Here is a 24,847-nt window from a genome sequence, read left to right as displayed (position 1 = left end):
ACTGCTTATCTATTATGTAGATAACACATTATTCCAACTTTTGGTACTTTGAATGTTTTGTCATGCTTCTACATTTGCTTTAGTTTAAGTCGTGTGGCAGCATTTAAATTTTCTAATTTACATTTACACATTTATGTGCTGTACTTTCTCAGGCTTTAGAACTGCATTCTCAACTGCTCCCACTGGTTAAATATGAGAGCAGTTTGTGACAAATAAACTGACTTACACATATAAAATTAGTTGATTACCTCTTTAAAGGAATACACAGTGTGCATTATATTGGTTAGTTAGACTTGGTTTATGTATATTTGAGGGTGGGTAGATATGTGGGTAGATACATGCTTAGCATACATAAAACAATAGGGTGGAAAAATGGTGGCCCAGAGTCAGCATGCTGTATTTTATACAACTATACATTTCTATATGTTCACATTAATTAACATATACATATATATCGTATACTTCACTCAGCTGCTGTATTATCTCAAAAACTTGTCTAATTCTCGTGTCTGACGAGTAACTTTTTCTGCTGATTGTTTGTCCTGCAGGTTTGTATTTCACAAATTGCTCAGATGCTGCTGCGTCTGGGAAAAATCACTACAACAAGCAAGTAGATATCCTGATGCTAAAAATACATGTGACTGCCTCTATTTCTGAGGCCTGACTGTAATATCTTATTACATGGTACATTGATTGTAGCTGAAGATGATGTGCCCGCTCAGGTATTCTCAGTCTCAATAAAGCTCCTAGATGCTATTTTGGAAAGATTATCTGAGAATACGTGTTAAATATACCTCACAGACACCCACTTCCATTTTTTATTCATTAACCTGTAAACTGATTTTTCCGTAACCGTCAGCAGTTGGATGAAAATGAAACCAGACAGGGTAATACAACCTTTAGTTTCAAACAACTCTGCACAGTGGCAAAGAGAATGGACGCCCCAAGGTCAAGTATCATTGACAGTGGACAAAAAGAACACATGTGGCTTTATTATGGTCAGCTATTGTCTATAAAATACATCTTTTAGATTTCACCTTAAGCTATTTCCATAGATTTAACAGGTGTTGTGCTATTGTTGTGAAAAAGAAAAAGAAAAAGAAAAAGAAAAGAGAAATCAGAGTCACTGCTGTATATGAAACAAAAGATAGTAGATGCTGCCACCTACTGTACAGACATGACTACACAAGATGAACATGTCGTTTGGACGTCACGTTAATTAAAATATGCTTCAGAAAAAAGATGAAAAAATCTAATTAAAGTATCAACATTAATATTTCTTTGTTCAGTTAAAGATTTTGCTATGCACCACACAGCCACTCTATGCTCACTGCTTTACATACAACTGCAGAAGAAGTCAAATTCAAAACTCATTACCTGTAGGAACTCTTCTTTTGTTCCTGGAAATTGTGTTCATTTATTAAATCAGGGTCAGTCATTCCAAAAGTGTTTCTATTTGTAAATTAGATTTGTATTTGCCCAATTAGACAAAGTAAGACAGAAACATATGGTAACAAACAGATGTAATGGTCTCCCTTTAAATTTGAGCCACACCCATGGGCATTTATACTTATTCTAACTAACTACTTTGATTGACAGTATTAACATAAAGCGTTCTCACTATTAGCAGCCAAATGAAACTCATTCAGTGAGCACAGCTGGTAAATAATTTACTCTCTCTGTTGCTCACCCCGCAGGGCTACAATCTAGCTACTAATTACCTTGAACTTCTTCAGTCACTCAGAAGGAGTTTAAACATTTGCTTGAATGACGACTCCTTCAAAAACACATAGCTACGGTACAAGGTTCAGTTGTGGCTACTAAAAGAAAGTGAAGAGTGTTTTATTGAGAAGAGACTACACGTCTGCTTGTACTAATTTAATACTGTTTGTCTGTTTTTGAAACAGAGAAAACGCACAAAATTACAACACTATGAAGAGTTTGGTTTAAAGCAGAAGCAATATTCTACATTTTAGCTGCAGATAGAATCTTATTTTATCTTTTTATATATATAAACTACAATCTGGACACAATTTATTTTTAAATTTTATTTCATTCTACAAACACGACAACACATTGAATGCATTACAGAAATATTCAAACCACTCATAAATTACATTTGTAATGTTCCTGGTCATCAAGAACATAAAACAATCGTAGCTGAGGTGTCATCCCTCGTGGGAGCATTTATGTTGTATTAAAAGAAGTTCATCCCTGCCATAACTCTGCATTAGTAAAATCCATGTTCATCTAAATATGAACCAGCATTACACAAACTGCCATAACTCATCCCAAATGAGACACCAGGGCCTCTGTCGGGCATTTACTGTGATGTACATACTGGCATGTGCACACACATAGCACATGTACTGTAAGTGCAACTTACGGAGGTGAGATGTTGACAACAGTCAGGCAGAATGCACTTTAATCTCAATAACTTGTAATGAGTTGTGAATACATTTCTTGTAAATTCTGCAGTGCATACTAAAAATAATAAATTACCATGGGTCAATATCTCAGTCTGAAGCTGCAAAGGACCTGGGGCTTTCACGTCATCTGTTATGACCAAACAGTGCATTTAAAGGAAAGACAACACTAATCCAATCCCACCTTCAGTTGGGATTGCTGGACTGGAAAGGATCTATGGCCTCAAGGACTCGGAATCCACTAGCAATGGGCGGGATGAATGAGAGATCAATCGGGATAAGTAAGGAGCCTGACGCTATGACTCTGCCTGTGGTGTGGTGAGATACCATTGTGCGAACAACAACAGACTACATGGCCCTAATAGTTCCATAATAGCACCTTACAAGAACTTGATTTGCACCTTGTCCGTCATGTGCAGCTATGGAGGTACAAGTAAACATCCAACATTTGAATTTTCATTAACGTACAGCTTATATTAATATCACAGCATGTAGTAGTTATCTTTATCATATATTTACCATACAGAAATTGATTCTTCTTCTGCCATTGAAGGCTCTGACCAGTAGAGGGAAACATGCATCTCAATGTGTTGGCAGTGATGAGAATTACCCTCTGCTGCACAAAGTAAATGAGAAATCCCCACAACAAGCTACCTTAAGGTAAAAAATAAAAGCACACACTGAGCTTTTGTTATCGATGACTTAAAATCTCCTGAGGTCACATTAAACGGAGGAACGCACTCTCCTTCCTTTGAGAGGCTGGGGAGGCCTGAAGTTGTTTTCCATGTGTATTCTCTGATCCTCTTCTTCTCCCGTGGACAGAAGCATTCTAAACTTGCTCAGCTGCACAGAGAGAGACAGAAATAATACATATTATTATTATTATATGCAGGACTAATAAATGAAATGAAAAACAAAATACGTAGCATCCTGTTATATAAGGGCTTTTCCCTGCTGGATCTACATGCAGCTATTTCTCAATTAAAGCCCTGTATCCATCAGGTCATCAATCCATCAGGATAATCAGCTGGAGGAGATCAACGGCTTGAAGCCTGAAGTCATAGGTTGTGGGGCCAGTTGCGTACTGTAGCTTACCAGTCACCCCCAGCTACAGACATGGGTTTATGGACAGACTACATCCAAGTGGCCAGGACAGTCCTGATGTTAAAAATGGGAAACTAGACTAGGAAAGATCAGCATAGTGTGAGAGCATAATCCAAAGGCTGGCAGCAGTTGCTACAGCCCAAGCTCATGGGGAGACCTGGAAGGCATGTGCTGCAGACATCCAGTTAGTCAGCTTAACTTGTCAACAACCTGGGGTTATCAGACCTAAACTTTCTGATTGAATTTAGTGGTAAGAGGCGTGGATAAAACAAGTCAGTCCTCACATGGCATCGCCCATGCATGTTGCAGTGCTTTTAGTTTTGGCTTCTAAATATGGCATCATACTCAGGTCAAACAGAATTTTTATAAATGCCACATTTCGGGGGTGGGGAGGTGCCACTATCATCCACACCTGCATTTAGAAGTATTAAGTTACAGATGTCAAGTGATGCTGACAACAGAGGAGGCCAGGAAACACAAATTGTCACAACTGACTGATCAACTGCAGCATCACTGACTTCCAGACAAAACATGTCATTTCTGTTTCCAAAATAACTCCGTGCAACTGAGTCATGTCTCTGTTTTACATTGTCTGCACATATATCATGTACTGTACAGGTTGAGCAAAGATGACACTTAGGATGAGGCAAATGTGGGTAAATATTGCTAAAACAAATGTGTGAGTGCATTAAATACTCTGGAGCTGAATAAACCATGAGCAAAGACAATGTAGAGTCTGTTTTGTTTTTGTCTTTTTAAGCACCAGTGTATTTGCAGTCAGGTAAAATATTGACCTTGTGCCAGACAGTTTGCTCACTATGGGCTTGCAGCTATAATAACTAGATTGGGGTTAATGCTGTGTACAAACGCCTCTGCCACATGACTAAGAACAATTAATAACTACTACGGAAACAAGTTTTGTTCACAACAACATTGGGGAAGAAAATTACTGTTTAGTGAAGAGAATTACCACCAAATCTTTTCTACTCATCCAATATTTGTACATGTTTTTTACACACACCTGTCTTTCAGAAACTGAGATTGGCTCCTTTAGGATGATCCAGATGACGCTTTCATGTAGGGGGGGTGTGGTTAGTGAGCCCAGGTAAGTCCAGTAGTGGAGGCTGCTGGGTAAGAGGCACTTGGGGTTGAAACCTTTGAAATCTGTGACACTGCCCTGAAATGGAAAGAGACAGAGAGTCACTTTTATATCACTGCAATAATCCGAAGACTGGGTCATAAAGCACATGAACCTCACGTGTAATAAAATCCAGTAACAATTAACAGCGGCGCTCACCTTAAATTTCACCATGTACAAAGCATCTGTGATCGTGTGGAGCCATCTGTGGTCGTCACCTGTCTTATGTAACAGAGAGAATATTTTCCAGACTTTTCCAGACAGATTTCAGACTTCACATCTGAGCTTTCTCTATATACTTAATGTAATTTATAAAGGTAGGTTACAGAACCTCAACACTGGTGGAAGGAGCGATAACTGTAAATGTAATACTAGTATTTACCATAAATAAACTATTTTAATGACACATTTCTGTTTATTATAGCAGTGGAGTATTAGATTTTCAGCATTGCACAACAGATGTCACACATGCAGATTTGTGATTGACTAATATTTCCCACTATGTCATCTTATGAACTTTTTTAAGCATTTCAAACTGAGATTTAAAATAATTCTGTGCTATTTGCATAAAAACATACATGTGTATGAACATAATGTCAGTGGTGACCCAGTAATAAATGTCTGGACTACAATATGCAATTCTGCCTTTGCTTCTGTTGCTTCCAGTTGGCATGACTGTGAAACTGATGTAGTGATACAACATGGAGAAGAGAGGTGGCACAGAGATAGAAAATTACACTTAAGGAAAACATCTTACCTGTAAAAAGATGCCGAGTACAGCGAGACCATTAGGAGCTGTTGCTGCCTCCTCATATGTCTTGTACTTGACAGCATTCCAGTGAACTAAATGAAGCTACGGGGGGGGGAGATGAAATTAAAGACCACATATATGAATAAAAATAACTGAATACATTACATTTATATATTTTATATATTAAATATGAAGCCTTTAAAGTTAAATAAACAAAATCAAGTCATGCATATATTATGTTATAGTCAGCTCTGTGTACTAACCCAGTGCCAATATTGTCAACATTTAGTTTTAATTGATAACAAAATACCACATTAATAAACATCCGAGGCAAAAAATGGTTTAGTCAGTCTGTTGTTTATAACACACTGGTAAATGATTCCAAACACTGACCTCAGATGCATAGCTATTTCCTGCAACAGTGTGCTCAGAGCCATGGCAGCCCTTTCCACCCCAGTGGAAGTGAAACTGTTTCAGTCTGTAGGGGTTGTCAAGAGGGCCTCCTCGTATCACTGTAGAGAGAAACAAAGAAGTTCTGCATTCACGCGCATGCCCACACCTACACTCTTATGCTTTGTGGGTGTTAGACAAACTGCTTCCCAACAGAATTCTGCACAGAGCATCCTGTGTGTATCATCAGTCAAACAGCTTGGCATCACTGTAGGACACATAAATTCACACACACACACACCACAGGATGAGTCAACCTGGTAACGCTGAGCAGACTTTATCAAATTTCTCACTTAAAGCTGAGACTTTTACACCAGACTAATCTGACTGTTATTCATTGTGATACTACTGAGTTCCTCTGGCAAAACACGCCACACCAGTGCAGATCAGATAAACTAGATGGGTATGGCTTAAATAGTGCGTGTTGGTTTTTATAGAAACTTATTTGTGTTACTCTACTCCCCTTTTCTTATCAAAGCAACTATGTCACATAACACTGTCACTGTTAAGTCTATACATTCATGCTGACCCACAGGGCAAACTGACAACAGCAGGTTTAGTGGATTTGCTCACCTCATTTCAGCTGTGGTGAAATGCTGCGGATGCGCATTAGTTTCCCTACAGGCCTTCTCTTCCATTAATTATTTTCAGTCATAGCTACTTGTTTGGTCTCTGGAAACTGTCTGAGCCAAACAGCCCCACATTTCTGATAATGACAGGGTAGTTAATATGGATCCACCCAGTGATAAAAGCAAATGGGGGCATAATAACTATTGAGAACACCTAAGGTTATTATATCTCTTGTCCAGCAGACAGATACTCATACAGTTAACTGCTGGCTGCACTTTGCTGCAGCATAATCAGAGGTTTATTTGCAACCTTTGATTATGGTCAGTTGTGCACATGGTTTGCACTTTCTAAAAATCAAGGTAATCCCACCTTTCAAGTGTATGTTTACTGAAAGTAAACTTTTAGCACAGATTTCCCTGGCATGTGGCTGATAGGAGATATCAGAGTGAAGATTATCCCTGAGCTATTACCTGTTTAGAATTACATGACTGTCAGTAATCACTTTAGTTATAGTAGAGATCATGCTGTGTAAATGTACACAGTCTTATTTCTCGTTGTTTTATTTTCACTAATGCAGATGTGACCTTTGTGGATAGTGCAGTACATTGTATTTAGACCCTTTTTTCTCACCTGAACGGTCATCAGAGTCGTCAAACTCCACAGCTACAGAGTGTCCATTATTTGAGATGTTGAGCGATGTACATTGATCGTAGTTTGGGACAATCGGGCCCAAGCTGGGGTCATGTGAAAGCTGATGAGGAACGATGTCTATGGGAGACTGTCGGCTCCCCTTCGCAGTGGGGTACTGTTTGTGCCACAGAGAAGGACCTATCATATAAGAAGACAGTGAGAAATATTCATAAATCACCAGTGATGTTGTAATACATGCAGTAATGCACTCAGGTTCCTTTAGCTTAACGTATGGAGTAAAAACCAGGCGTCACCTGTAAAGAGTGTAAAGAGAGAAAATATTAAATTTTTCCTAAAGCACATTATTGAAGTAAAGCTGTACTTGGTAATTTCACACTGTTAATTTAGTTAAAACTACAGCAAGTCACTAACTGATAATGTTAACTTGTAGCTGGGACCATCAACATAAAATGAAGACACCTAGATTCATTAGGAAATGTGTCTAATTCTGTTTTGTTCACACTAACAGTGCAGCACAGCAAACAGATCAACTTGTCTTGAAAACAGCAGTGACACTGATGCAATGCAACGTTTGTCACACATGGGTCCAGGGCAAATCAACTGCAGAGTCAGGTTAAGGTGACAGCTGTCATCCCTTTAATCATGGGGCTAATCTCGCATTAACAGCCATCTTAACATCCAGAAGAGGCTGCTCTACTGGATCAAAACAAGAAATGCAAAATAAAATAAACAAAATCACGTTTGTTGTTGGAGATAGAGTTTAGTTAAAGTAGTGTTCACTAAATGAAATGGATGAGTAAGCAGTGAAGCTTGTGCCTGGTGATGGGATGCTGAAAGATCTTACCGTTCTCTTTTCCATAGCCCCAGTTATTCCCTGACATTGTCCCTGTTTGTAGATTCAGGTGTGACCACGCTGTCGGTGTTTTGATTCCTCCACTCACGTTGACGGACGCATACGGACATCAGCCGATGCAGCTATTGATGAAGTTTATGTAGTTTCCAAGTGGGAGGATAATCCCGGTCTTCCTTGGCACGCCCCCTCCACGCACCACCACGCCCCCCCCCCCCCGACCCCGACACGCACGCCACAAAAATAGTCTGAGGTGTTAAACGTGCGCTCAGTTCTCCCTTTCAAAGTGAATGATTAATTGGTCCTTAACTAATATTAATGAAAACACCTTACACTACTGTACACAGAAATGCAAGACGGTGACTGAGGAACAAATCAGAAGCGACCTGAATAATTAATGAACTAATCAAGATCATGAGAATAAACCCGAATTTAGTGCTATACAACAGATGATGAGCTTATGAGATGAGTGAGGATGAGCGATATTAATCAATCAATTGTTCCTGATTAACTATGAATCTGCTTCTGGATGAAAAAAACTGCTGTAACAGCTCATTAATAATTCATGACCTGATCATTAGTTAGCCCTGTTATTGTGTATTCATATTTAGTTCCCTGATAGTAAACCAGAGACAGCAGGATTCTGTATTTTAAGCACACACATACCAATGTCATAGTCATACTGTACAGTTAAACCAAGGTGACTTAAAATTGTGACTACATTACAAAACAAATAATACTTTCCAACCATCAGTCTGTGAATATTGTGTCAGCAAATCACTCACATACAGTATACAGTATACACATACAGTAAATTGACATAAATAATTATGGAGAAGGTACAGGGAAACTGTAACGTGAGTTTAGCTCCAGAAAAACAGTGGCAAGAGGTTTGTGTCACATATTTGCATGATTTGACATTTTTGTGTTTGAAGTTAGCTTTGTGTTAATATTTGTATTTCAGTATACCTTTATTTAACTTTACAGTATAGCCTTCACTTGGAGTATTATTAATTAATCTAGGAATCCTGCTGTCTCTGATTCAATATTGGGAACTGAAATGTGAGTACACAAAAATAGTAAGTAATGATTTAATAACGAATAATTAATACTACTTAGGAATTAGTCCGTTTGTTACTACTTGAGGATACACAAAATACAAATAAGTAATTACTGATTAGATCATGATGAATTGGTTATGCAGGTGTAACCATTGAAGAAAGTAGTCTTTCTTATTCCTATTCTTAGTAGTATTTCTAGTAGTACTATTCCACAGTTACTTATGAACTACTCATTAACAATTCCTTATTTCTCTGCTCGTTCCTGATTGAGTTTTTGTGTATAGTACAGTAAGTGTTATTATTCAAATCAATGATTAATTGAGAAAATAATCTCCCAATAAATTAGTTATAAAATAATAATGAATTTTAGCCCAACAACATCACAGAGGTTAACAACAAGAGAACTTTTCGTGGATTTTTAATCACAAAATGTGTCGAAAGTGCGAGTCTGAATTGTTGCGCAGGCGTGTTTGCGTCCAATCTGCCATTGCGGAAGTGAAGATGCGTCCATAGACATCACTCATTGAAAACATACCATGGCAGCCACCAAAGCCTCCAAAGAGCAGAAATACGACAGGCAGCTCAGGTACGTTGAAAAAACATCATAGATTTCTCCGGGTATTTACACCTCATTAGCTAAATGTTGTGACAATTTTATGTGAGTAGTCACAGCAGAAACATTGGTGTGGCACCAAAGCTAACGTTAGCCAGCGTTAGCTTGCTATGTGCGTTATAATTTAAACAGCCAAGCTAGCTGCCACATTATGTGTTGTTTTTGTTTCTCTGTTTTTCCTGATTGTTGTTTGCTTGTCTATCAGAATTACCAGCCTGTCTACAGCCACTACATAACGCGATGTGCTTGACGCTCGAGTGTAAACATTTTGTGATTGGTGTTAATTAAGCTCTCTTACCACCAGCTAACTAAGCTAGTCTTTCAAAGTGGCTAACTTGTTTTAGTCAGTACACATTTTATCACCACATGGCAGCATGTCCACGTTTTTGTTGTGTGCTTTCAGACTGTGGGGTGACCATGGCCAAGAAGCACTGGAGAATGCACACGTTTGTCTGATTAACGCCACAGCAACTGGCACAGAGTTACTGAAGAACCTAGTACTTCCAGGTAAACAGAGGTGGTTCTGTGTTGGGGATAATAATTCATGTGCCGATGAAAGCATCTTTTTGATTTAATCATTTCCTCTGTCAGGTATTGGAGCATTCACAATAGTTGATGGACACACAGTTTCCGGGGAAGATGTTGGAAACAAGTAACACAGCTTTTTTATTTTATTTACATAAAGCTAAGCCTAAAATATTTGAAGTTTTCCTTGTTATGGGCTGATGTTTTACTTATTGATCTTGTCTTGCAGCTTTTTCCTTTGCAGTAACAACATTGGAAAGGTATGCTTTATGCTTCATCACTTTTTTTTTTTTTTTTTACTCCCACTCCATCCATCTGCATCTCTTCTCTGGCTTTAATATTCTTATTAGGAAAGCCATGTGATCCGTTTGCATGTTGGTATGACCCCTGACTTTAGTTTTCATGTTGCAGAACAGAGCACAGGCTGCTACTGAACTGCTACAAGAACTTAACAGTGATGTATCTGGAAACTTTGTTGAAGAGGTCGGTATAACCTAAACACACAAATCTTATTCAGTCTTCATTCAGCTACAGAAAAATTTTAAATGTTTAGGTGAAGTTACATAAATGTGTATTTTTAAATACAAGATTTGGTGTGTGGCTGTGTTCAGTATAAGTCATTCTGATAGTTGCAGTCTTCTGTTACTGTTGCAGAGTCCAGAAAAGCTTTTGGACAATGATCCAGAGTTTTTCCACAGATTTACTATAGTTATTGGTGTACAGTTGCCAGAAAGGTATGTGATACTGTTTATTGACTTATTTATTCATTCATTTATTCATTTACTCTTCATTTTTAATTTTAACAAAGTAGTTGATGAGAAATTATGTAGAAATAGAAAATATGTTATACAATTAGTCAATAAGTCAAGATTCCATTTAAATACCTAAATCGATTATTATTTTACTCTCAGTCCAGTTAACTTGTTGAATTATCTCTAAAATTCTGCAGTACGTGTTTGAGGCTTGGCTCAGTTCTGTGGAGTGCCTCTGTACCTTTCCTAGTCTGTAAAACCTACGGTCTCATTGGATACATGAGGCTAGTAGTGCAAGAACACACAGGTTGGTGAAATGTTAACACATTGTTTATTTTTAACTTTTATTGGTATTATATTATTATACATGTGTTATTCTTTACATTAACGGTGATGTGCATACCCATAATATTGCAAATATAGTACTGTCATCATTATAATGTCACAAATCAATATATCCTCAGCCTGTATCCACACTTATTGTTACATAGTCATTTCACTATGGTTCATTGTTTATTCATGTAATTTGAAATTGTTTTAACAAACATTAATGTCTTACCATTTCTGCCATAAGTGATCGAGTCACACCCAGACAATGCCTTGGAGGACCTGAGGCTAGACCTGCCTTTTGGTGAACTAAAGAACCATGTTCAGTCCTATGACCTGGACAGCATGGAAAAGAAGGTGTGTACTACTACTACTACTGTCTACATAAACTACACCAGCTTTACATGACTGATATTGATATTATTCCCATCCTTTTTTTCTATCCCATAGGATCACAGTCACACACCATGGATCATCATTGTTGCTAAATACCTTGAGAAATGGCTTGTAGAGGTAAAATAAAATATTTTTTGTGATATATACGCCTTCATTTATATTTATATTCGAGCGTTTGTTAGTAGTGCGTTATCATAAAATGTTACTATTTGTTTTTGTAGCACAATGGTCAGCCGCCAAAAAATTACAAAGAGAAAGAGGCCTTCAGACAGTTTATACGGGAAGGTATCTATCTACCGCCTTGTAGTCATTTTATACATAAAGTTACTTGGTTGTACAACTCAAACATATTCTGAATTTTTCTTACCTTTGTTTTACTTTAGGGGTCCTGAAGAATGATAATGGTGTCCCAGAGGATGAAGAAAACTTTGAGGAAGCTGTTAAGAATGTTAACACTGCCTTAAATCCAACCAAGGTGACAGATCTCCTATACTTTTTAAAAGCATATCTTCAATCCCAAATTAACATTTAGTTCTAGTGAGACTCCTCTAGTAATGTCTCCTTTCTTCAGATATCTAGTTCTGTTGAGGACCTCTTCAACAGTGAGCAGTGTAACAACGTCACATCACAGGTTTACCCTTTTTTATTGAAATAATTCTTTATCAAAATACATATGCCGTTTATAATGAGTTGTTTTTAACTGTGGAATGTCTGATATGTCTTTACTAGACCCCATCCTTTTGGGTGATGCTGCGCGCTGTCAAGGAGTTTGTTCACAATGAAGGCAATGGAAACCTGCCTGTACGGGGAACCATCCCAGATATGATTGCAGACTCTCAGAAGTTCATCAGCCTTCAAAATGTGTAAGTGTTATTTGTGGGTGCTGACTATGTAGATACATTTGAAAATGAGCAGAACAGAACAGTTCTCTGATCCAGTAGTAGATTTGGTTTTACACCAATTTAATTGTATGGGTGTGTTACCATTCACTGTTTTATATCAGTTACAGGGAAAAGGCCATGCAGGATGCAGCTGCTGTATCTAAGCATGTAGAGCGTCTATTGAAGTCAGTTGGAAAGGTACGTCGATGTCGATCAATGTAGTCGATAAAAAAAGAGTTTGTGGGTAGAAAACAGATGTTTGTGTTTGAATCAACTAAATTAGATTATTTCCATTGTCTTCAAAGTAACTGTTTCATAATTGAGGTAAATTTGCTGTGACAAAGTTGGAAAGGCAATTTGTAATTATCTGTTCAGACATACAAAAAAAAATCAATTCTTTATTATTTGTCTTCATTGTGGCTGTTAAGTCCATCTTGGATGCAGCCCTAATTCAATTTGTTTCAAGTAGCATTAATACTTCCTGACATATTTTGCTGACATTTGTTTTGCTTTAAATGTGTTTACTTAAACTTGATTTCACTGGAAATGCTTTTACATTTCCACTAGCTGCCAGAGAGCATCTCTGAAAAGGACATCAAACTGTTCTGTAAGTAACCAATTATTTAATTGATGACCCCTGAACTCATATGTTTATTTTCATAGTTATATTTACATGCACCCAAATCTGGTCTTAGCCTGATTATCATAATACCCTGTCCATGCCATATACTGTATGTGTAGTATGTGTAGTAGTGTTTTGAGTTATTGATTTTGTATTTAGATGTAATGTGGTATATATAATGTATATGTAATGGCCTCCCTATAATAGTTTTAGTTTGTTTGTTTACTACATCATCATCATCATCATTTAATTGATGTCTCTAATTTAGCTGCACTTATCTGTCATGTGTTCCAGTCTGAGTTCAAATATTTCAGCATGGGTGCTTCAGATATTTGTAATTCTGGCACTTTGCTTTTTCTGTGCTACATCCAAGAGTATCATAACCTGCTCTTATTGATTGTTGCTAAACCTGTAATGGATTTATTGCTAACTGTAGGCATTTATGTTGGTGTGCAGGTAAAAATGCATCCTTTCTGAGGGTGGTGCGCTGCAGATCTCTGGCTGAAGAATACAGTGTGGACTCAGTAAATAAGGATGAAATCAGTGAGTTGGAAATAGGTTTAGTCCTTTATGAGTAAACTGATCAGTCTTGTTCATAGTTACTTGTGTTGAGCTACTGCTAATACTGTTCTCTGTTGTGGTAAGTACAAAGTACATTCACAGATTAGCAATACATGTGTCTTTACAGCCTCAAGCATGGACAGTCCAGACAGTGAGATGGTCTTCTACCTCATGCTTCGTGCTGTTGATCGCTTTTACCAGCAGCACTCTCGCTATCCAGGTACGTCCTACATTTGTACCAGTTTTCATTAAAAGATCTGAACAACATATGAAACACTAGACTTGAAACCTCTCAACTTTATAAATCAAATAAGTAAGCTGATCAGGAAGTGTCAGGGCATACTAATGTGCTGATGGAAAGCAATAGAGGCAGACGTTGTAGCAGGTAGATACAGATACAAGTATAAAAGAAAATAGTAGCTGCTGCATTTTTAAAATACCTGTGCAACCTGTAGTCAGCAGCATTTCTTATAGATCTTTTACTGAAAGCATTTATATCCCTTTGAATTGTATTGGCTGAGCTTTGTACCCTCGTCATAATCAATAACACCCCATCAGGAAGCTGAAAAGCCATGTAACAAGAAAGTACCTTCCCTACTGTCACACTTTACTGTACATGTCATAGTCAGTTTACTTTGGAGAAATTTTTGCTTATTCATCCTGATGCTTGTTGTCAGGAGTTTACAACTATCAGGTGGAGGAAGACATCAGCAAACTGAAGCTCTGTGTGAACAGCCTACTGCAGGAGTACAGCCTCAATGTCAACATCAAAGACGACTATATCCATGAGTTGTAAGTCTTTGTCGCGGGTGAATTTACTGTTTTGAATGATTGTTTAAGTCATGCCAAATATGTATTGACTGGTTTTTTTTTTCCCTCACCCTTTTCATAATGTGTAGCTGTCGGTACGGTGCAGCAGAGCCACACACTGTTGCAGCATTTTTGGGAGGTAAAGTTTCAGCTGTCTTTAGGCATCAGTCATTCCAACATACAGTCTGTCTGACCAAGACAGTGCCTATAAATACCAAATGCCCATTAATTTTTCTCAATACGTTTAGGATCAGCTGCACAAGAGGCCATCAAGATCATCAGCCGCCAGTTCGTGCCATTTAACAACACTTTCATTTACAACGCGATGTCACAGACCTCCGCCACCTTTCATTTATGAATACAGTTACTGATTCAGAGTTTGCTGACAGAAAATAGAACAATAATGAAAGAGACATTTACTGTACCAACTAGCTTCAATAAATCTTTGATGTAAAACTGCACATTGCGTTTGAAAACACACTTGAACAAGGCTGCTACATAAATGTGTGCACTTAAACCTGTAAATGCTTCTCACGGAGGAGATGAAATTTGCCTTGCCTTTGTCTCAAAAGTTATTTAAGAGCAACAATTCAGGAAAGCACTGACAGAGGAATTCTTAAAGATTTTTGTGTTCCGCAAACATCATTAAACAAAGCTTGAAAGAAAACTACCAAACTCAAAACTCGTATGTAGTATTTTCATCCATGGACACATTTATGGATGATATATTACAATGTAGCAGCACTTTGTATACTTTAGTATTAACAGCTGTCTGTTATTGTATTGTTTGGAACATTGTGAAAGGTTTTTGGTTAGAATGAAAAGAATCAAACATGTAGTGTTTAAATCTGATTTATTGCTATAAAAACATTCAATATTTTACCTGAATTGGTTTATTTTTATGTCTTGAGGCGAAGTGAACACATATTGAGCACGTTCTGTATTGTGCAAAAATGATTTGTACCCCGGCTTATCAGGCATCCTGTACACTTGCACTGTTTTGTTTCTGGTTATAGTCTGTATGTGATATCGTTGTTTAATCCAGCTGAAACAAGGATTAAACTGTTATATTATGACATACTTGAGCTTCTGGACATGCCTGTAATGCTATTATTGTGTCTAAACACTAGAGGGCAGTCTTTCATAGTTTACAGATATAGATTAACCAGTAGTATTCCAAGTGTACTTCACAAATTAAATCCTGAATGACTGTTGGTTGCAGACCGTACCTGACACAATTTGCTGGAGGAAGTTAAAAATGAGCAAGGTCTCTTAACAGTTCTGTCCAAAATGCATTAGATCGTTCTTTGTAACTACTGTGATTTTAATCTGCAGGACGTATTTCTGTTAGAGAAGTATGTTGTGAGACATTGTGATGTAACTGTTGGACCAGGAGAAGATTTTCATTTGTTGTTTTCTCCCAGACTTTGGCAGAATGGAAATTTGCCCTCAGCAGATTTTTTCCCTTGTAAGTCTCCATCAACCCCCACCTCAGCTCTCTCATACAGTTATCTGTCTCAAATTCACACACATCTCCCACTGTCTGAGAAGGATAGAGCAGGGTGCCAAGACGAACTCTGGCCATTTCTTAAATGAAGATTTTGTCTACTGCCTCATAAAGATTATCCTTGTCCATCATCCACCCACTGCCTCTTAAGATTAGCATGTAGAGTCAGTGCCAGGTTTATAAGTCCAAACCAGACCAAAGTTACAGATGCTGTTTAGCACAGACACAACTCTGCTCCCAGTAAAAAGTTCTTCACTGCATTAAATAAAAGTCTCAAATGACTGTATATCAGGTACATGGGCATCAAATTAAAACAGAAAGGTGAAATAAGTTAAGAATATCCACCTAATTCTATACAAACTGGACACCAGCTACTGGCAGAGTAAAACCTTAAAACCATTTTCAAACTCATTAATAAATTAATTACTGCTAGGTTCGTCTGGAGAGAGGGTATGAAGTTAAAGTCACAACATGTTGTCAGTGTCTGTCAACACTCTACCTCATACTACTCAGTACCGGCCATTTCAACACACACCAGGACGCCTTCATATTGTCTCTGCTTCTTGTTGAGTAGAGACAGTATGAGACATTTCAGTCACATCCATGAAAGCATTAGATGAATCATTCTTACCATAAGTCTTAACTGGTTTTTACAAGAATAACTTGTTTAAAACAGCTATTAATGCCTTCTTAACTTTCTTTCCTTTCTAGCTATGTAAGGATATTGATTGATTTACTCACAATAATCAATTTATATCCATTGATTACAGTTTTTCCTTTTTTTGTGCTCATGTATGTATTTCATTTCTCATAACTTGTCATAGAACTAATCTGTCAGAGTACCCAACTTTAATCTACTAATCTTTACTTAGCTAGCCTCATGGCCGTCGCATGACTGTAGGTCATGGCCATGTCAGGGCTTACTCACCACAATACCATCATGCTACAGTACCATGCTCCTTATTTGGTAGACAAGACTCATGAAGTCAGCAGACTAGTGTTTGCTAACATTAACCAGTTAACTATGTTGCTGGTGATAACAAGGGTTTGTTTTATTGCTCAACAGCTCAACATTTCATAGAATTAATATGTTTTTTTGCTACAAAGGATATAGTATAACCTTCATTAATTCATTTCTTTGGCCACTTGGTGTTTCTGACTTTCTAGAAACATTAGAAATATCTTAATATACTGCACTAGAGTACAAATCCATCACACCAAAAGGTGGACATATATGTTTTCTACACTCCCTGTAGCCTTCTCTGTTGCATCCATGCATGATCAAGACTTCATCTTCCTAGCTGGGCTTGTGTCTGTGTTATCTTGAAGTCACAGAAGAGGCCAGACAATGGGCGTGTGTGTGTCCTCATTTCTTGTCTCTGTGTGTTTGGGGGAGTTGGGAGGAGGGCCTGGTCGTTAATGTTAAAATCAATCAGTAAATCAGCCTACAGAAGGGCCACACTGCCAACGTTTGGGGGGAGGGCTGGATGACTCAGCGGAGGAAAATGAAGGAAACTGCACAGTAAGGCTGGCAGATTGGTGGTCACAGCTCCCACAAGGACGAGGGCACTATGTCCCCTTGTCAGACCCTGTCAATGGATGAAAGGTTGCATTTTACAAACACATCATGAACAGTGTCAGAGCGGCAACCAAAGGCAGTGAGAGACAAAGGCATTAGGAGGTTGAGGGTAATATCTTGTGATGGCTCATAGCTGTTAGTGTGAGCCATTTAACTGGCTGGAGTCCAACAAGTTCACCTCGTCATGAGGCCCAAGCTGAATTCAAACCGGCCTGCCAGAGCCGAGTGGTGTAGTCAGTGTGCTTGCTGGGAAACTGCAGGAGGCCGGCATACTTTAAACCTCTCAGGGGTCTGCTGAGGGCCTCTCCATTCTTCCTACAAACAGATGGAGCTATGACTGAGGAATGCATATGTACAATACATACAGAGCCAACTGGGAAAAAAGTAAACAGCAGGTTAACAGTAACACTTTGGTGCTAATGACCATGAAAATGATAAAATGATCAAATTATTCGCTTGAAAAGTTGTATCTTTTGGGTTCATGTAATTAAACTGTGCAGATGATGAACCAGGTTACATGTGCTTAATTGCAGGTCCATAGAATCTGTGATTTAAATTGTACACTTAACAAGAGTGTATTTGAGGCCAGACAGAGTCGGGGTGGAGCTGTCTTGGCTGCCAGCTCTTAATGGTTATATGCTTTCCAGATGCATTGTTAATGGGTTCTTGTAACACACAGACGCCTCGGACCGTTTTTTTATCCACTCCACTGACAGAGGAGAAGGCATAAACATGACAAACATGATAAAATCTGCCAAAACTGTATGAAGGTATTTGAAGACCAATCTACTGCTGTTCCAGTTATATTCAGTATAACTACAGTAATGTACAATCAGGCATACATATCCAAGGTGTCTCTGCTGTTTTCTGTTTCTTGGAAAAGGTTTCAGCTTATCATCATGTAAATATTCCGATATGACACAGAGACAAAAGGTAAACATGCTAACGTGTTGGAGGGAAATGCCCCCCAAATGCACATACTTGATGTGCAGGCGATGTGAGATAATGATTTATGTCTGGGTAGATGCTGTACTGGTGTTATGAATGAGTCAGATTAGAGGCACACAACAATATTTTGGTACTTTTTTCTTGTCATAATACAAACTCGCTTTAACTACACACGTGCTTATATGGTAATTACAAAGTACAATTAATTTGTAGTGAACACAACTCACAGAATTGTTTTTATACTGTTTCAGTTAAAGACCCAGCTTGTCTTTTAATATTACTTCATAATATTAATGATGGATAGGTTCCACTTAGCTGCTACAGTTTTGGGGTTCTGATATTGTTCATGTTGGCTCGCTATCACCTTGCCATGGCTTACTGAGACAGCTGAATATAACTGAGCCATATTATTAGTAACAGCTGTCATTTTCCTGCCACAAGAAGCCAAAATATCTGCTGTAAAAATGGCCGAGTTACAAAGATTCTTAAAAGCTTATTTAGACTTGGGAGTATCTTTTGATTTCTTAACCTCCTCACACACAGTTCAGTTAGCCCTATTATCTCATTGGGTGTAGTCGGGGGGGTTAATAGACTCATTGTCTGTACACATCACAGCCAGGCCTTTAGAGAGTCTGCAAAGTCTGTATCTCCAGATGGGGTCAGAGATTCAGTCCCTCCTATGAGACCTGGGTGTCACATTACACTCCTAACATGCACACTTACATTACATGAGCACAAAGTGGTGTATGTAAAACACACCATCACACACAAATGTTGAACACATAACTCAGATAAAGAGAATAGAGAATATTTGAGTGGCTATTCAGCCAGCGTAAGCACAGTATGTACATTTTAAACACACTGCCGATGCTCATATCTTCCTATCAATGTGTTTGTAACAGGGCTGTGCAGAAAGGTCTATGGCAGTATTGTATGGGAAAACATGTTTTCTGATCTACTGTAGCACGTCATTCACTTCAGTACACGAAGCACATGAACGTGCTCTAGATGACATTCTCTAGGTGCCATTCTTATCTCGGTGACCATACTCTGACATTCTCATCGTGGAGATCAGTCGGAAACGAGGCAGCTGGAATTCCACTCTGCAGTATAACACAACCTTGCACGATGCTGCTATTTTTTTTAAGCTTTTTGTCAGATACAGATCTACCCTTGAGAAGTAGAGACAAATCGTTTCCTTACCTCTACAGACCGTGGTTAGTTTCCGTAAATCCCAAGACAAGATGTGTCATGGCAGGAGAGGGGGGTTTGAGCTAGTGCTTGAGAAATTACTGCAGATCCGATCTGTATCTGTCTGTCATGACCCATAAGGTTACAAAAAAGTACAAAAAAAACCCATCATAAAGCACTTGCATGTGTTACTCTTTGTCTCATCTCATTTTTCGAGGGAAGCATTAATGAGAGCCACCTGTTTTGTAAGGCCATGACACTGAAAACACAAAGACAGAGAACCATGTCTGCAATGTGAGCAGTTTATAGACGTTCCAGGTGGCGTTAATGGGCTGTGCAGGATTTACATGATAGATAGTGTTTTAGTTATGCATCCTCGTGCATAAGTTTTGGTTTCTGCTACTCATAAAGCAAACTGATGCTACACGGCGTGTAGATCCAGAGGAGTGTGTGTGTGTGTGTGTGTGTATAAAGGATAGTGAGAGAGTGAGGGATGTGCTCCACAGGGGAGTGTTTATGAAGAGGAGATGTCCAGGGTGAATTCCTCAGATAAGTGACACGGCCTCTTTCTGTTCTGGATGAAGGAGTGCACAGCGCTGACTGTATATGGTAAACCTCAGAAATGCTTACGTACACAAACTGAGCTCATGTGCTTGGAGTGTACAGTGAGAAACTGGGTTATAAACCTGATGCAACTCTGCTGCAGTGTATAATAGCGAGCCTCATAACAGGCAGTGTTAGTGTTTGAATGCTAATTGTTAGGAATACAGGAAATGTGTCATTTGTAACTGTAAATCAAATATTTAATAAATATATAACAAATGGCACCAGCTACAGCAATGACCAAACACCACGATACATACACTGAGCGCAGGTATATTAACTGCATCAGGCTCTTAACATGGTGTCAGGCTCAGTTCAGATCACAGCATTCTTCAGATTCCTGCCTGTAATTACACAAGGCATGTTTGATTCATCTTTATATCTTTTATCCACAAGCTGGCACTCATCATTCTCAAATCTTTCTCTGTTCGCCACATCACAGCAGACTACAGAGAACAATAACCTTTGCGAGAGAAACACTTTGAGCATGACCGTTTTCTCTGCTGCGTGTAACTTTGGTCTGTGTATGCATAAAAGAGTTAATGCGCCTACATACAGTTTGTGGGTGTATGTAGGCGTTTGAAAGTTCGGTTTACGCATGCGTGAATGTTTGTGCTTTGCATCTGTCAGCAGGCCAGGAGATCCTCTGTTAAACCAGAGTGACCCATAAACGCTGCGGTGTGTCTGAGAGAGGGAAGAAAGGGTAACCTCAACAGGGGATTGTAACAAATATGTGGAGTCTAATCCTCTCATTAGACAGCAGGGGGTGTGTGGTGCAATCAGATTCAAGTGGAGAGCTGCACTGCATGTGTAGACACTGGAGCTTGGCAGAGCACCGGGGAAGATGAAGATGAGGCTAGAAGATTATTATGTGATACAAGTTATTTTTGGATGAATAAATCCGAGTTTTATTTTGCTCATTAAAACTCTGTTTCATTTAGACACATAAAAAGGCACCAAAAGTCCAGAGTTGCAAATGTAAGCATGATGCTGAGCTGCTGATGAAACAGTTAAAATGTTTCCACAGTCGACTCATTGAAAGTAATTTATATACAAATGCAATTTTAGTTTCAGATCAGACATTTATTTTTATGTAAGCTATTTTTTTAAATGTGACTGCTACGGACCAAGAGATAGTCTCAAACAAATCAGATCAAAGGTAATAAGTTTAAAGGGTCTGGTTTTTGTGGTATTGTCACACGCAGCTTGTTGCAGCTTCATGTTCACTTCCTTTATGCAATAGTTTCTGGTTGTGGTTTGGGTTTATAGCACATGTTGCAGAGAAAACCAGTTGGGTTTGGGGTAAGGTAGGGTTCATGTTAGGGTAAGCGGAAATTAGAAAGTGTATCAGATCAACACACTTTGACGTTGCAAATATCCATCACAAGTTCCTGTTTTCATCTTAGTTCTGCTATTCTCGCTGTATTTACCTCTATTGATATAGATTTTATGGTTGCTGGTAGGTAGCGTGAGTTACATTTTGACCGTTGTGTTCAGTTTTTATGCTAAACTAACTGCTTGATGTTACTTCATAATTTCTAACAATCTGTTGTTGATTTCTCATGGAACGTACAGCAAGATAATGGATTTGTCTACTTATTAAAATGTGGAACTATTCCATCTAAATTATCACATTTAGTCCACATGGGCCGTTTCATAGCCACCACATATGGTTCTTTCGCAGCAGTTTTTCAAAGAGACACTTTGTTAGTTGTATCAACATATGTTGTTTTCATTAAATAAGTGCAACATTTGAGTTTCAGTTCACCTCTCCTCTGTATAATCTGTCTGCCCTCACTCTCCTACTACGAGGACGTCTCATATCAAAGAAGTGTTTTACATTCCATGTCCGACAGCAGGCTGCGTCCACTGCTCGGAACAAGGGAACATTTTGTGTTTCATTCTCTACTATATGATCTTATTAACAGTTAAGAAGGTTTATTAGCTATAATCTCATATTGTTGTGCAGACATACAAAGTATGAATGACTGTGTAGCCCATAAAGCTACATACCTGCTTCTTTCTCTCATGCTCGTGTGTATCTTATCATTCTCCTTAAGCCTCCATGTTCAACAAGCAATGAAGTGTGGGTCAGCGAAAAGTCAGCAGCTTGTACTTGTAGCCATGCAGCAAAATTAAGAAGGATAACTCATTGTTATTTTTTGGAAAGCAACATATTGGGAATCGTTCTGGGAGGTTACCTCTTTAGACCTCTATGCAGGAGTAGACACTCAAAAATCCAAACCCAGACAGTGCAGCTCTCCTCCCACCAACGTCCCTTGCTGTTCCCCCTGAGCATGAGCTGAGTTGACTTTCTTGCTAAGTCGTGCCAGGGACGCTGTTCCTACTACAAGCTTCTGTGCCTCTGAATGTCATAATAGTTTGGAGTGATACAGCCCCGACCTTCTTTGCCTGACACTTCTCCATCAGAAATGCACAACAGCGGTGGATCTGGGTCATGTCCCAGTGCCTGTTGCGGAGCCACTCTGCCAGCTCTACCTGTCCCAGCTGCTCGTCAGGCTGGTTACTATCTTTCTTTTTACAAAAGTGAATTATAGTTATGTGGTGGGCTTATTACAGACATCCCGTCCTATATAAAGATATAAAAACAACCAAAGTGACATTTCACTGAGGTTTGTGTCCAGTTAAATTCTGGACTATATCTGTCTCTTAGTATCCAGAGTACAAGTTGTTACTGAGCGATCCTGAAAAACAAGTAAATACATTACTGGACTCTGGTGAATGGTTGTCATGACCGGATGATAGAGAATCAACACTGTCAAATGATTACCTGCTGCACCCAGTCACCCAACAAAAACTTGATTCTTACTGAGTGCAACCTGTACGTATGGTGTAAAAAAATATTAGTGGACATCAGAACAGCAGTGAGGGATATGAGGTTACACATTGATTTCACTGTTTAAAACAAAGGTTGAGGAGCTTTGTGAGATAATTTTACTATGAGTAATTTTATTTGAATACTAAATAAAACTCTTTTTTTGTCACTGGACATTTAAAAAGGGTTTTGTGAACAATCACTTCCTTGAAAATAGGAACTTGTAGAAATGTCTGAACCTATAAAAAGTAATATGTATTCTAATCTATTAACTGATAGTAAATAAAAAATAAAAATGGACAGAAACTCTGTGAGTATTACATCACACAGTACTGGGTTGTGTCCATACCAGTTTTAGGACAAGGGAACAATGGGGACAAGTGAACTAGCATCTTTCATAGAAGCCTGGGGTGTTTTTCTAAAGGCCTGCCAGTCATTCTTCAGGGTCTTTCTCACATGTTACAGTACGTTGATGTATGTGTGTGTGTGTGTGTGTGTGTGTGTGTGTGTGTGTGTGTGTGTGTGTGTGTGTGTGTGTGTGTGTGTGTGTGTGTGTGTGTCGTGGACATATGGCAATGCCGTAGGCCAGAGGCATCATGGGGGGTGGAGTCACAGGGCACTCTGTGTATTATATCTGTGTGTATGTGTGTCTGTGTGCATATGTGCGTTGGGATGAATCTGTGACAAAGTTAAGGGAGGTAATGAGGTGTGTAGGGGGTCGGTGGCAGAAGGAGGTCCTGACACTTGTGTTTCTCTGTAAGTGCATCTGAAGGAGGGGGCAGTTCTTGTTACTCTAATACAATAAGACCCCCACAAACACCTTCCTCTAACCCACACTTCCTATCTCAATTCTCTTGTTCACTGCTTTCCCTTCATTTTTTTGTGTTTGTGTGTTTGTTTTTTATGGACATGTGCATTTGCACAGGCTCCAAACAGTACCATTATAGCTCTTATGCATTTCATTTAAAATAACTACACCAAGCAAAGTGAGGATAAAAAGACTATGCCTTCATTTTGGTTATGTGTGTTGTGGGTGGGTTGTGTTTCTATGTGTATCTGCTGTGTATCCAGGCTGCAGAGATTCCTTTTGGTGAGTCCTGTCTGCCTCATTATGAAAACATCAGCTGGAATTTTGCCATGTATACAAAGGAAGCTTTACAGAGAATGTCCATCTTTAGAAAATGAAAAAGCAAGAAAAAGCAAACTGGATATAAAGTAATCTGTCAGAAATTAAATGGTAAAACTGCCATGAAGCCTGACTATAATGTTATTGTTTATGATTTCAACAGTAAATCATGCAATTTAAAAAAAATGCTGAAACATTTAATAGTTTAAACAGGTTGTAAATACTTATTTGTTATTAAACAGAGGATAAATCTCTTCCCCCCCTCTCCCTCTCTGTAGACATAACTGGATTTGAAAAGCTGAGATGACGATCTGCCACAACACTTTAAAGTTCTCCACAGTTAAACAAATGTTGACGTTCCAAAACAAAAAGAATACAAAGAACTGCAGAAGTGATGTGAACCAATATTCGGGTTCTTGAGGATATGCACATGTTCAGTTTGAGAGGTCTTAAGTCATACATTTTTTTTTTTTTGCTAGCTCAGCTCTAACCAGTCTGGAATGCATTTATGGAGCCGTTTTGGAGCCTTTCTCTGTGGCCTTTGTGCAATGCTGGCACTTCCTCGACCA

At 38.7% G+C, this 24,847-nt stretch overlaps 2 protein-coding genes across 2 annotated transcripts; one reads left to right on the top strand and one right to left on the bottom strand.

Moving 5' to 3' along the window:
• Positions 1-2,588: 2,588 nt before the first annotated feature.
• ca7 (carbonic anhydrase VII) lies at positions 2,589-8,010 on the bottom strand. Its single transcript, XM_026379112.1, has 7 exons — positions 7,935-8,010; positions 7,070-7,267; positions 5,813-5,931; positions 5,426-5,521; positions 4,828-4,890; positions 4,552-4,707; positions 2,589-3,269 (listed from the first exon to the last, which is right to left on the bottom strand). Exons 1-7 carry the CDS (start codon positions 7,969-7,971, stop codon positions 3,150-3,152), a joined length of 789 nt encoding a protein of 262 aa, XP_026234897.1. The 5' UTR covers positions 7,972-8,010; the 3' UTR covers positions 2,589-3,149.
• Positions 8,011-9,491: 1,481 nt separating this feature from the next.
• nae1 (nedd8 activating enzyme E1 subunit 1) lies at positions 9,492-15,370 on the top strand. The gene is made up of 20 exons (XM_026379111.1): positions 9,492-9,587; positions 10,018-10,121; positions 10,206-10,266; positions 10,369-10,399; positions 10,551-10,622; positions 10,794-10,873; positions 11,089-11,198; positions 11,466-11,575; positions 11,669-11,731; positions 11,836-11,899; positions 11,998-12,089; positions 12,186-12,245; positions 12,344-12,477; positions 12,618-12,693; positions 13,063-13,102; positions 13,574-13,660; positions 13,806-13,898; positions 14,356-14,470; positions 14,578-14,627; positions 14,737-15,370. The coding sequence occupies exons 1-20, from the start codon at positions 9,538-9,540 to the stop codon at positions 14,844-14,846; spliced, it is 1,602 nt and encodes a 533-aa protein (XP_026234896.1). The 5' UTR covers positions 9,492-9,537; the 3' UTR covers positions 14,847-15,370.
• The last annotated feature ends 9,477 nt before the right edge of the window (positions 15,371-24,847 follow it).

Source organism: Anabas testudineus, chromosome 3 (assembly GCF_900324465.2).
Source record: "Anabas testudineus chromosome 3, fAnaTes1.2, whole genome shotgun sequence".
NCBI classification, from domain to species: domain Eukaryota; kingdom Metazoa; phylum Chordata; class Actinopteri; order Anabantiformes; family Anabantidae; genus Anabas; species Anabas testudineus.
The sequence above is the reverse complement of the archived record's forward strand: the minus strand, read 5'-3'. Positions and strand labels throughout refer to the sequence as shown.